The 13,405-nt window shown below is 39.0% G+C and overlaps 1 protein-coding gene across 1 annotated transcript in view; it reads right to left on the bottom strand.

The window, feature by feature from the left end:
• LOC101735937 (hemocytin-like) overlaps positions 1-13,405 on the bottom strand; it is a 98,331-nt gene that overhangs the window by 41,211 nt on the left and 43,715 nt on the right. Inside the window, exons 29-41 of the mRNA XM_062670358.1 lie at positions 12,039-12,288; positions 11,611-11,739; positions 10,920-11,137; positions 9,165-9,335; positions 8,578-8,764; positions 8,215-8,412; positions 7,649-7,705; positions 7,173-7,345; positions 5,150-5,281; positions 3,730-4,025; positions 2,858-2,982; positions 1,866-2,059; positions 1,252-1,431 (exon numbers count right to left, since the gene is read on the bottom strand). Coding sequence (XP_062526342.1) covers positions 1,252-1,431; positions 1,866-2,059; positions 2,858-2,982; positions 3,730-4,025; positions 5,150-5,281; positions 7,173-7,345; positions 7,649-7,705; positions 8,215-8,412; positions 8,578-8,764; positions 9,165-9,335; positions 10,920-11,137; positions 11,611-11,739; positions 12,039-12,288 — 2,310 coding nt within the window. The remainder of the gene's footprint in view (positions 1-1,251; positions 1,432-1,865; positions 2,060-2,857; positions 2,983-3,729; positions 4,026-5,149; positions 5,282-7,172; positions 7,346-7,648; positions 7,706-8,214; positions 8,413-8,577; positions 8,765-9,164; positions 9,336-10,919; positions 11,138-11,610; positions 11,740-12,038; positions 12,289-13,405) is intronic.

Below are 13,405 nucleotides of genomic sequence, written 5' to 3'. Positions count from 1 at the left end.
CGTGCCTTTAAGAGTTATTTACAAACTTACTTTGAAGAGCATCAAAGAGTCTGCTGAGCGCTTAGTAGTGCTCTTTGTGAGCAACTATACAGCGCCTCCTCTTGAAAGGAAATCTTAACTACACCAAATCACGGCTATCTGACTTATAAACCCAAAACGCATGATTAATTTGCGCAAAATAAGTCAGAATATTATTCTACCTACTTCCTACTACCTAATCTATAAGCAGGTACTATTGTACCTACCCCTGCGTGCTTATAATACGCCCTGTCATCAGTAAATTCGCCAAATTTATTAAAATAAAAGTTGACGTTATGTACTTATCAAAAGATAGCCTCGTAAAGACAAAAAGAAATGGTTAAGTGAATTAAATAACAATTATATTTCATTTCACAGGCGAATGACGTATATAAACGTGTTATTAATCGTTTCAAACTTTTGCGGCTGTTTACATAATAACCATGTTATTTGCTTAGAGTTTTTCCGGCACTCCGTAGCTTCTTCGCAAAATTCTAGTTTTCTAATTAAAATCTAATAATGAAATTTACTAGTTTAAATAATATCTCGTTCAATATTGGTTTAGTAGTAGTCGTAACAGTCACACTTGAGCACATGTTTTGGTTAAACTAGGTTACCTATATCATAATATGATTTATTATAAAAAAAAGAACACAATATTCCTAAAAACTGGTTTCTTAAAAATTTCATAAAAATTCCTAAAAATTTGGTTAAACTGTAATATTTTTATGCACGTGTTTATTTCACAACAAGAACCTTCGTTCGACTTCGTTGATCGTGGTAGCGGTCCAAATTTTTCTCACGGAATTTACGTTTCACGTCGAATTATAATTGTAATGTAAATATAAATAAATTAGACTAGTTGCTGTAAAGAATTTTTTTTTTTTTTTCATTTAAAGTAATAAACAATTTTAGAATTTTATTAAAATTGGCTTTTAACAAATATTACACATACCTACACGAGATCTTTAAACTTGAAACGAAGAGACATGCAGTCTGTGTACTGAGAAACATAAGATATCAACAGATATGTTTTCTAATATTAGACTAGGTAGGTAGGTTATGAAGTTCTTAAAATTTCGTCACATAAAATCTTCTTTCTCGGTGGACACAGAGACTACAAACTGTAGTTACATATTTTAGAATGGCGAAAGTAAAAAATTTAAGGTTTTTTTTTATTTTTATGAAGAAAAAAGAAACTTGTTTCTGAGTGAGATGGTTAAGTACACTCACAGAGGTGGGAGTAGGCTCCGAAGTTTCTGTGGTGAGGGGCTCCGCGCATCCGATGAGCTCCAGCCTGAGGGAGATCTCATCGTGCCACGTCAGGGGTCTGATGCGGACCACCTTGGCCTCGATGGGAGGACTTATCATCTGCTTTACTGGATGAGTGTTGTCAATCGGGCCACGGAATATCTAGAAACACAAATAAAATCACCTTTTGAAAATCCAAAATTACCTTTGATTCAGCAGTCACAAGACCAACTATTTAGAAACTCAGACGCTTTAATAGCAAGGCAAAACTACTTACGAGTTACATTTCTTATTGCATAGATGGATGGACGAGCTCACAGCCCAACCGGTGTTAAGTGGTTACCGGGGCTCATAGACATCTACAACTTAAATACCGCCATCTACCTTGAGATATGAGTTCTAAGGTCTCAATATAGTTCAAAGTAAGTCTTATACATATTATGATGTATATGTATAGATAATCATGGGCGAATAGATATGCACATCTATAGACTACCAAAATCACTGAGAGCCAACAAATTGATGTATCTTTCCCTAAGTGTCAGCGGACTTCGAAGGTCACTGGAATCTGAACCTGTGACAGTATTCTGCGTTACCTTAGGTTTGCCATCAGGTCCGTCAACAGTCGAGAAGGTGTTGCCGTCGTCTCCGTACATGATCTCGTAGCTGGTGACGTACTGGTCGAAGATGGGACTGCCCTGCAAGACGACCCCATAGATCGGCTCCCGACGAGGAAGCTCCACTTGTATGTACTGCTTGTCATTGTTCACTTTAGGATTCCAACTGCCGGCTGTCAAAAGATTTATTGAAAAATAATAATTAATTTATTGTACAGGGTGTAACGAATGAATGGGTGATCTTATGCGACCTCGAATGGGCCACGCAAAACCGCCACGAATTTATTTATTGTTTAGATGTGTGGACGAGCTCACAGTCCACCTGGTGTTAAGTGGTTACTGGAGCCCAAACACATCTACAACGTAAATGCACCGCACACCTTAAGATATGAATTCTAAAATCTCAGTATAGTTACAACGACTGCCATACCCTTCAAACCGAAACGTATTACTGCTTCACGGCAGACATAGGCAGGGTGGTGGTACCCGTGCGGACTCACAAGAGGTCCTACCACTAGTAAAACTGCAGTTAAATACGAGTTAGGGGCGCTTTATTTGGTAGAAAGTGACGTAACCAAAGTTCAAGACGCACACACTCTGAACTTCACTGAAGACGAATCTACGTTGAAAGAGTTCAAACAAAGGCTTTTCAAACTTTCACCTCCGAAAATAGTATGATGTCAACTTTAACTACTAATTAAATTTATTAACGACTAGCTATACCCGTCCGCTTCGCTGGGCATTTAGAATTAAAATTATTATTTCTCACCCCACAAAGGTTTCATCATTAATGCCCCCGTAACTGCTGTAGGGAGTTCAACACTCATATTAATATTAGCCTATCCATTGAGTACATGTATTTTCTACATGGATACCAAGTTTCAAGTCGACCGGTTGCATGGTTCAGTAGTTATAACGGAACATCCGTAAAAACCACTGTAGATTTATATATTAGTATAGACAAAGCTTACCTCCAGAATTCGTTGGTCCTCGATTTAGTCTAGCGTTGTGCGGAGCGAAGATCTCACTGAACTCTGAACTGGCGGTGAACGCTGTGTCGGGGAGAGGCTCGTCTCCCATTACCAAGTCTATATAGCTACGGACAATGGGAAACGTTAATGGTGTCTTTCAATTGCTTTTAATTGTTCATTTGTTCACTGGTGGTAGGTGCTGAGTCCGCACGGGTAGGTACCACCACCTTGCGTATTGCTGCCGTGAAGCAATAGTGCGTTTCGGTTTGAAGGGTAGGGCAGCCGTTGTAACTATACTGAGACCTTAGAACTGATATCTCAAAGTGGGTCGCGGCATTTAAGTTATAGATGTCTATGGGCTGTGAACTCGATCACCCATCTATGCAATAACAAAATAAAAACATTTAGTACATAGCGCACCAAGCACTTGGCGTTAGTATAGTGTATGGCATTGTGTACTTAGCAAAATCAAAAAAGTTTTATTCAACATAAATGAAAGTACATACTTGTTGAACGTCAAAAGAACTAACGTCAAAAGAACGCCAATTCACAAGAATTAGCCTCCGTCCTGAGAAGAATTGGCAAGAAACTCAGCGGGCATGTCTTTTTTTTTTTTGAAATATTAGATTTTTATTTTTTTTGCATTTGGTGTATCATAAGCAGTCAGTGTCGTTGCGTGTAGTGAGTGAAGTCAGCGAAGTCTATTGTACATAATAATACGCTGTGCGTATATATTGACACCCTGTCAGCGAAGTATCGACACTGTCAATAGCTGGATATGTGCATTAAAAAAATTAGTAGACAACTAAAAAAATACAAGTAACTTGAAATATTACATGTCCTATTTTATTATTAAAAAATAATATAATTACTTGTCCGGCGAACATTCTGGGGGCGGAGACACGGTCGATTTGATTATAAGCGGCACCGTAGTCTCGGTGGTCGTCTCAGTCGGTGCAGGAGTGGTGGTGGTTGTGGTGGTGGTTGTAGTGGTGGTTGTAGTGGTGGTCGTACTGGTGGTCGTGGTGCTGACCGGCCGCACGATGTACGGCAGGTGGGTGGACCCTTGGTGAGGGATGTTCAACGAGACACAGTCCTTAGAGTCGCAGTACAGGTTGTTGTCCAAACACTGACACTTGATGCAGCCGGACTCCGTCACTCCTCCTGGCTGCGATTCAATAATACAAAGCATTATTATCTGTACCATCCTTTAATATTGATTAATTATTTTATAAATAAGCGTAGTAGAACAATTTTGTGTCAAGTCACGGCTAGCGTGGTCTTTAACCTCACAGCATGTATGGTAACGGCCATATTGAAACTTGAGTCTCGATTTCACTGAATCGAAGTTTATCTATCCTCCATCCCGCTATTTATGATTGCTAATGTAATAACTTTTATAAACGTATCGAGTAGCTCGTCCAATGTGGGCGTCAGAGGAGGTTTAGTTACGATACACGGTGAGGACGAAGATCTGTGAGTTAATTAACGTTTTAAAACAAACCTTCCAGTGCTCATTCTTGTATTATATAGTATAATTTTTATAGTTTTCGAAGGTAGACGAGGATACGGCCCACCTCATCAATACTATCAAGAGCACAATCTAAAGCAATGACTTAGTAGGTAAAAAAGTGGGGGCATCATGCTCCAGGCACTACTCATTAAGGGCACCAAATGGTCCGCAAAACAAAATATTTTCTGGATAAATTTTATTTTTATTATAATATGTAATTGATTTCCGGAAAATATATTTTAAATTTAGTGTAATATAATAAATATTAATTCGTAAATAATAAATAATAGTTTAAAAAAACTAACAAAATACGCTTTTATAAGAAATCCAACTAAAAAATAGAAAATAAATTTTAGTAAATTTGAATTAAAAATAGTGTGAGAAAAAATTATTTTATTGTAAAAAATGGAGTTGATAATATCCTGAAAAGCACTTCTAATTTTTAGTTGGATTTTCTATAAAAGCGTATTTTGTTAGTTTTTTTAAACAATTATTTATTTTTCATTTTTTAGTTGTATTTCAATTTTTCCAATTTTTTTTTTCAATTTTCCTTTTTAATATTGAATTGTCATTGGTCCTTAATAAGTATACCAAATTTCGAGTTAATCCGACGTTTTTAAGGGGGTCAAAATCATGTTCAAAGATTTCGTTACATAAATACGTCTGAAGTTAATAAAGCGTATTAAAAAGGGAAAGGGGGGGTAGGACGCTAAAAATGTATTCCGCCCCATTACGAGATCGTTACGCCATTGGGTCGTAGGGCTGGAAGCGCTACTCACCTTGACGATTTGCCCGTCGTTGTAGCACGTGCAGTCCTTGACGGGGACGCAGGTTCGCTCGTCTCGCCAACGCGAGGAGCCCTCGCACCGAGTGCTGGCCACGGACTCATCCACACATCCGTCCACGCACATCTGTACATGGTCAATGTTCTCCATCACTTTACAATCTAAGGTTATTTATAAAAGCCTTCATGCTGAATGTTTGACTTGATTTTCTATCTAACCCTAAGGTATACGTATCACTGAGGAATTTGGTTTTAATGAGGATAAAATTCAAATTCAAAAAATTCAAAATCATTTATTTCAACTTAGATGTCAGTATGACACACTTGTTGAATGTCAAAATACAAATAACAATGTTAACTCTACCACCGGTTCCAAAAAAAGCCACAGTCCTGAGAAGAACCGGCGTAACAAACTCAGCGGGCTTTTTTTTTGTTTTTTCTCAAATATTTTCTTTTTTTAAAATAAATAGAAATATTCACAATAAAAGAAAAAACAAGTCAAAAAAATACAATTAAAAAAAATTATATAATAATGAAAAATGAAAAGGCCAGGAGCGAGCGCCTCATTCCCACGTAGTGCCATCTAGTAAATAATCCTTAACTTTATAATATGCCTTTTTGCACAAACGTTCCTTAACAGTTTTCTTAAATCTATGAACAGGTAGTAGTTGAACGTTTAGTAGGATCTTGTTGAAAAGCTGTACACCCAGCCCCCTAAAAGAGTTGCTTATTTTCTTAATTCGAGCCGCCGGCAACGCAAGCCTATGTTTGTTCCTAGTGTTCACATTGTGCAAATCGCAGACTCTGGGGAATTCTTCAATGTTTTTACGCACGTACAATAAATTTTCAAAAATGTATTGGGACGCTAAAGTTAGAATTTTGATTTCCTTAAACTTGTCCCTCAAGGATTCCCTCGGTGATTATTATAAATAGCACGAATAGCCCTCTTCTGCAGGTTGAAAATCGTTTCGACATCGGCAGCATTGCCCCATAGCAAAATGACATAGGACATAACACTATGAAAATAACTAAAATAAACCAGGCGTGCCGTATCTTCATTAGTATACATTCGTATTTTTTTTACCGCAAACGCTGCAGAACTAAGCCTACTCGCTAACTTGCATATGTGAGGACCCCACTGCAGCTTGGAATCAACTGTTATACCAAGAAAAACTGTCGAATCCACAAGCTCCAGTGTCTCTCCACTTACAGTGATATTAGTGTCTACTTGTCTAACATTAGGTGTGGTAAATTTTATACATTTTGTTTTTTTGTTATTTAATAACAGATTATTAACACTAAACCAATGTACCACGCGCGAGATAGCATCATTCGCATCGTCATAATCTTCCAAATGTCGTTTAATTTTAAACAATAATGATGTATCATCAGCGAATAATACGACCTCGTGACGGGTTTCAATAAACTTAGGTAAATCATTGATATATACAAGAAATAGGAAGGGACCCAATATGGAACCCTGAGGAACACCCATATTAAGTAAGACACCGGAAGATCTCGTTCCTTTAACGTCTACCTTTTGGATTCTTCCGGATAAATAAGATTTAATAAGTTCTAATGAAACGCCCCTAATACCATAATGGTGTAATTTCCTCAACAATGTATGTTGTTGCCAAATGCCAAATGTTGATGCCAATCGATCTATTAGACACCATTATATAAATTTCCGTTTTATTTTAGACATAATGTTACCATTAAGGTCCGTATTCATTATAAACATTTGTTAACATGGTTAACATTAAATATTTTTTGTCGTTATTAATATTTGTCTAAAGTGTACATGGTCTTAGCGAAGTCTGTGAAGAAATAATTTATAGTCTTTTCTTTTATTTTTTTATTGCCCTTGTTTATAATTATATAGTCTCAATACAATAGAGTCATAACATTGTACAAACTTCTAATTTCAATTACTTATAGTCGACTTTCAACCGGGGGACTACTAGTACAGATAAAACGATTAAAATAAACATAAACCAGATTAAGAAAGTCCTGCCCACCTCGCTAATGCATCTGCCCTTCGCAATGAGAGTCTTCTTGAAGTGGTCACAGAGGCGGTCACACTTGTAGGCGCAGGCCTGGTAGACCTCCCCGGGAGGGCACCGGGATGTGGTTGTCGCTAATGTGGTGCTCACTGAGGATATTTGGTAGATCATTACACATTTACCAAATTGAATTTAGTTTGTGCGTATTTTTTGGAAAGATCCCACCAGACTCCGAAAAGGACGCCGTGCTCTTTTATTTTAAAATCTAAATGCATTTCATACATTTTCTACGTAGCTTCGATTTGAGTTCTGAAATCTAATCAAGTCAATCTAATGACCGCGATTTAATCGTATTTTTAATAATAGTAAAAACTTTATTATAGCAAAAACCCGAATATAAATTCCAATTGGCTGTGCAATGTGGGACAATGTATTCCTGGTCTGAAATATGTCTAATTAATTTTATAACACGTGGTATTTGTGATACGTGCCTGGTTCTGAAGAAGCTTCGCTGGTGACAGTCACTGGGGGACTGGTGTCCTGGGGTTCTGTGGATAAAAAAAATTCGATGGCTCAATATTTCATGTGGTGAAATATCGTATCTAGTCGATTATCTGTGCACCATGACTGTCCACGGTACTAGATGGATCAGAATGAATTTCTAAGCATCTTGACTTTGAATATATTTAGAATTTGAAATTAAATCACGTTCGGCGTCTACTAAGTTAACACTGCTACTGGCGAATAAGAGAAGATGTGGTTTACCTAAAATAATCATGAAAGTCAGTAAAAAAAACAGATACCTTCCCGGCAGGCGGCTAGTTGTGAATACCCGTGTAAGTGTTCATGTAACTGTGGTACCAACTAAGGTCCAATGAAGATGGATGTGCATTTATTGCGTAAGTGGATGATTGAGCTTACGTTCAGCCTTATGGTATAAGAGGCTAGCGCAGTCTATAGGCGTCACTATATAATACCGCCACCTCCCTTGTGACATATCACTGCTCAGATGATTAGTAGCGTAAAGACCATTGGGGTTTCGTCTGATGCGACTAACTTTGGGTGGTGAAGGCGCAGTCCGACCGGACAGCGGCTACAGCGGCGGGCCAGTCGCAGACCATGGACTGAGGGTTGTACCACGTGCCGGGCCCACAGTTCTTCAGCACGGGCCCGGCGGGGCCACACTCGTAGAACTTGCTGCAGTCCGTGGGGTGCGGCTCACTGGGACGAGCCGACTCCACGCACACTTGCGGCTCTACAATCGGTCAATCGCTCTTACCGATTTCAAAATAATAATTTAAAAAAAAACTTAGAATAACTGCGCCAATTCACCCCGAGAACCCTGAATGAAAATTTTGTTTGCTTTTACATTGTAACATAAACAATATTATTTATTTGATGACAACATAAGTAAACCGACCTTCACATTCGCAGTAGACCTTGATCTCGAAGTCGGGACAGGTTTTCTCTGGCTCCTCACACACGAGTCCGTTCTCCAAGCTGCACTCTACGTTCAGTCCGGTCTCTTTCGGAGTCTTGTGATCATTTACGGTGCGGCACTCAATCTTCTTCATCATTTCGGGTTTGCACATTGGCTTACCGATTTGCTGCAAAAATTTCCATAGTTTCTATTTGAAATCAGGATTCAGAGAAAGTGATTGAGGTTTTTAAGTCCTGACCCAGTCTAAAAACATTACGGTCAAGAACAGATACGTGACAACTTATACAGTAATAAAGATATCGAATACAAATACAAAATCGTTCATTACGGAAATTAAATTGCAATATATACTACAAACAATATAAACTACACAGCTCAGACTAGATGAGATAGACAGATACTACGAGGATCTATTTGGGACGACCAACTTAAATTAATAATTAACGGCTTATGATAGATTGCATAACATACAAGTAGCTCTTTGAAAAGAGGTGTTAAGTGGAGAATTAAAATTATAAATCTATGGTAGACGATGTTAAAAAAGCTGACGGCTTATACAAAGTTACCAGCTCATTAGGTTTGGGTAGCGGCTCGCTCTCGACGGACTGTCCATCGGGGCCGATCTCGGCGGGTCCCCGGTTGATCCAGGGCGTCCAGCCAGTCACACACTTCAGCGGCTCGTCGTGAGGCCTCTCTGTAGCCGGCTCGGCAGACGATGAGGTCGCTTGGATTCGAGGCTGTTGGAGTTTTACTATCTGTCATTTTCTTGGCATACAAGATATCCAATCCGAAGAATAGCTTCGTATTCCTACAATTTTTTTATTGCTTAGATGGGTGGACGAGCTCAAAGCCCATCTGGTGTTAAGTGGTTACTGGAGCCCATAAACATTTACAACGTAAATGCGCCAACCACCTTGAGATGTAAGTTCTAAGGTCTCAGTATAGTTACAACAGCTGCCCCACCCCTTCAAGCCGAAACGCATTACTTCACGGCAGAAATAGGTGGGGCGGTAGTATCATCTACCCGCGCGGACTTACAAGATGTCCTACCACCAATAAGCCACCAGTAACGTAACAGTATCAATAACGTAGGGCTTCGTATGACCCTGCAAGGTACCACCAGTCTGCTTATTTATACATTGAAGGTTGGATAACTGTTGTACTGTTAAAACTGATATTCATGTCTCAAAATGGGTAGTGACATTTCCGTTGTTGATGTCTATGGGCTCCGGTGACTCGAAGCTCGTCCCATTTTAGTGACAAAAATAACACACACACACACACAAATAATACAGTGTTAATTACCTACGCAAAATTAATGAAAAACTATTTGCATAATAGTTCATGTGATTTGACTATATCTTATTTTATTTAGTTGGAAAATAGTTCCATCCAGATTACTTTATAAATATTAAGACAACTTAAAATTCAAAACTTTATCGCACAAATATTGAAATATCGGGATCCAACCACTCAGGCGACTGAGATGGACAGTTTTATAGTTCCAATGAATTTGAACCTGAAGGTAAAAATATAAATATAATCTCTTACTAAACATAATTCAATTTGTTTATTCTTCGCAAATTCATCAAATAATTAGGGAGAGTTGTGTTTATCAGAATCAAAAGATTTGGACTATCAATTGTTCTATGAGTCTATGAGTATTCATAAAGGAATAAATACACCACCCATTTGATTTCGGCTCAAAAATATCTAGATTGAAGCGGCGAAATTATGACATAACTCAGTATGAAAATTTCTTGATTAAAAATAACCATTAATAGATATTTGGTGATACATAGCGGTGACCTCAAAAACATAAAACTACAAATCCACACCTAAATAAACATTAAGTTATTACTAAATTCACATATATAAAACACACACACACATACAAAGGTCATTGTATGATTTTGATTATCAAAGAACTATGATTCCATTTGTTTGCCAGAATGAACAAATAGTTATTTATCTTTATTATAATACTAGCTGTACCTGTCCGCTTCGCTAGGCATTTAAAATTAACATTATTATTTCTCAACCCCACGAAGATTCTCATCATTAACGCCCCCGCAACTGGTGCAGGGAGTCCAACACCCATATGAATATTAGCCTACCCATTAAGTACATGTATTTTCTACATGGATACCAGTTTTCAAGCCAATCGGATGCTTGGTTCAGTAGTTATAACGGAACATCCGTAAAAACCACTGTAGATTTATATATTAGTATAGGTTATATCTCGAGCTTTCCTACATTAGATTTTAACCAGTTCTCACTACTGTACTCTACCCTTTGTTGGTTAGAAATCCCAAACTCACCGCTTCAGTAGAGCAAGGCTGTCCCGTGCACACTTTGTGTTTCTTGGAGCATCGGCAAGTGTGGCAGGCGTCCTCCTCGATGATCTCTCCTTCGAGCACCTCCCTGCCGCCGTCGAGGGTCATGCAGACCGGCTTGCACTTGGCGCGGGGCACGCATTCCGTGGTGGAGTCATTCTTGTAGACCGAGCCTTCCGGGCAAGACTTTTTGGGCTTGCAACCTAAAAAAAATATATGGTTTTAGAAAACAAACATAAACGAGACACTAAAACGGAAAATGACAACAATGCTCCTATTTTAGCTTAATTTTTTCCGCTGTAAGTCAAAGATTATTTTTAGATTTTGAGTTAGTAATTCCCGATATTTTGACGCTTGCAATTTTATGAAGCATGAGGTAGTTGTGGTGAGAATAGTGCCACTGAGTTTCTCGCCAGCTCTTCTCAGTGGGTCGCGTTTCCGATCCGATGGTAGATTCTGCGAAGCACTGCTCTCGCTAGAGCCAGTGTTAGCACCACTCCGGTTTGAGCCCCGTAAGCTCACCTACATGTTAGGGCGAAGCTGATATAGCCTCTCAAGGCTATCAGCATAAGTAGGAATAAAAAAAAGGTCAGAACCCATTATTTAATAATGTTGGTAATGTAGATAACCGCAAAAGTCTAGAATAATTCTTGATTGAACATAAAGGAGATTATACCTTCCACGCACGTGTCCTGCTCGCAGCGAGCCTTCGTCTCGGCGTAGTACAGTATGTTGTCACACGTCTCGATGGGACACGCCGACACGCACGAGTCGTAATTCGAGCACTCTTCGTCGCATTGCATTGCTGTCAACATAATCATTTGGTTAATTATAAAATTTTCTGCAAACATTTTAGACATTTATCCAAACCTAGTAAATTTTGTTTTAATAAGCTTATAAACTATTGAACTCAATGATAAAATGTGCAAAAGAAAACCCACGAGATGGAGATAAGAAGAACCAAACACACTAGGCTCTACTATATGATCATTAAAACAGATCTATGTCAAAAAATGTGAGCTAATGCATATATGTATTATATTATAGTTACGATATCACATTTTAGGAGAAGCAAATGAAGATGATGAGGAGATGAAGACTCACGGCACAAGTCGTTAGTTCTCCAGTTGAAGGTGACGCCGCGGTGCGCACACGCGTGTGCGTAGGCGGCGAGCGCGGCGCACGCACACTCGCAGTCGGCGCCCGCGTCGCACGCGCACGCGTCGCGCTCGCACCGCGCCACGTACGCGCCCGCGCCCACCTCCCCCGCGCACAGGCTGAACGGGTACCGCTTCAGCGCGCCGCACACGCTCTGCGCCCACTCCTTGCGCTCCGGACGTTGCTTGCAATGATCCTAAAACAATGAATGAATTGTTCATGCATCGAACGCGTGGACAACAGCGGTGGGAGACGCAGGGGGACGCATCATCTGATCGCGGCTCGCCGACAGACTCGATCAACAACGGACGTTTTGACCGCTCATAAGAATGTTATGTTAATTTCCAAATTTATAAAGTATTAATTATTATAAAGAGAGTTGTATTATTGGAGTTTTATTAACAGAATGAATGAATGAAAATTCTTGATTGCACAAAAATATTATACAAAGGCGAACTAAACGCCATGCAGGCATGGTAACAATCAAGAGATTTTTTTATGAAACCCGAAAAACATTTACGCTTTTCCTTTTTTATTTAGTCCTAAACAGTAATGACAGCGCATTCCTCGATTAGCATCTTGCAGTGATAGTTTTTCATTTATGTGCCCAGATTTGATGTCACGTATTAATAAGATGTAGTATATAATACTAGGCTGCACTAAAAGTATCGGGAATGGAATATTTCCACTGTTCCTGTCATATTAAAATCTTTTTAATTGAAAACTCCTTGGTTTTAAAAATCGAATACCATTTATTTATTTAAAAAAAGATTCTCGGTCTTGTCACGAGGTTTTGTCAAACTTGTTTAGTCGTTGAGAAAATGGAATTGACTCGAGAAAATTCAAGAGCGATGATCTATTATGACTTTCGAAGTGGTTTAACACAAAAACAGTGTGTTGACCGGATGATTTCTGCCTTTGGTGATGAAGCCCCATCCAAAACCACAATTTATCGCTGATTTGCTGAGTTTCAACGTGGACGTGTCAAGCTCAGTGATGATCTCCGTCAAGGTCGTCCAAAAACTGCAGTCACCCAAGAAAACGTTGATGCTGTGCGTAAGCTGATTGAGGAAGATCGACATGTGACATACCGCGAAATTCAGGCAACTTTAGACATTGGCATGAGTCAAATACAAATAATCTTGCATGAACAATTAGGTGTAAAAAAGTTGTTTTCCCGATGGATACCGCATTCGCTCTGTGAAGAGCAAAAAGCGGCTCGCGTTACTTGGTGCGTCAGAACTCTCGAAAGATTCCACGCAGGATCCTCAAATGCTGTATACAACATTGTATCAGATGACGAATCCTGGATA

This window comes from Bombyx mori, chromosome 10 (assembly GCF_030269925.1).
Source record: "Bombyx mori chromosome 10, ASM3026992v2".
Lineage (NCBI taxonomy): Eukaryota > Metazoa > Arthropoda > Insecta > Lepidoptera > Bombycidae > Bombyx > Bombyx mori.
The sequence above is the reverse complement of the archived record's forward strand: the minus strand, read 5'-3'. Positions and strand labels throughout refer to the sequence as shown.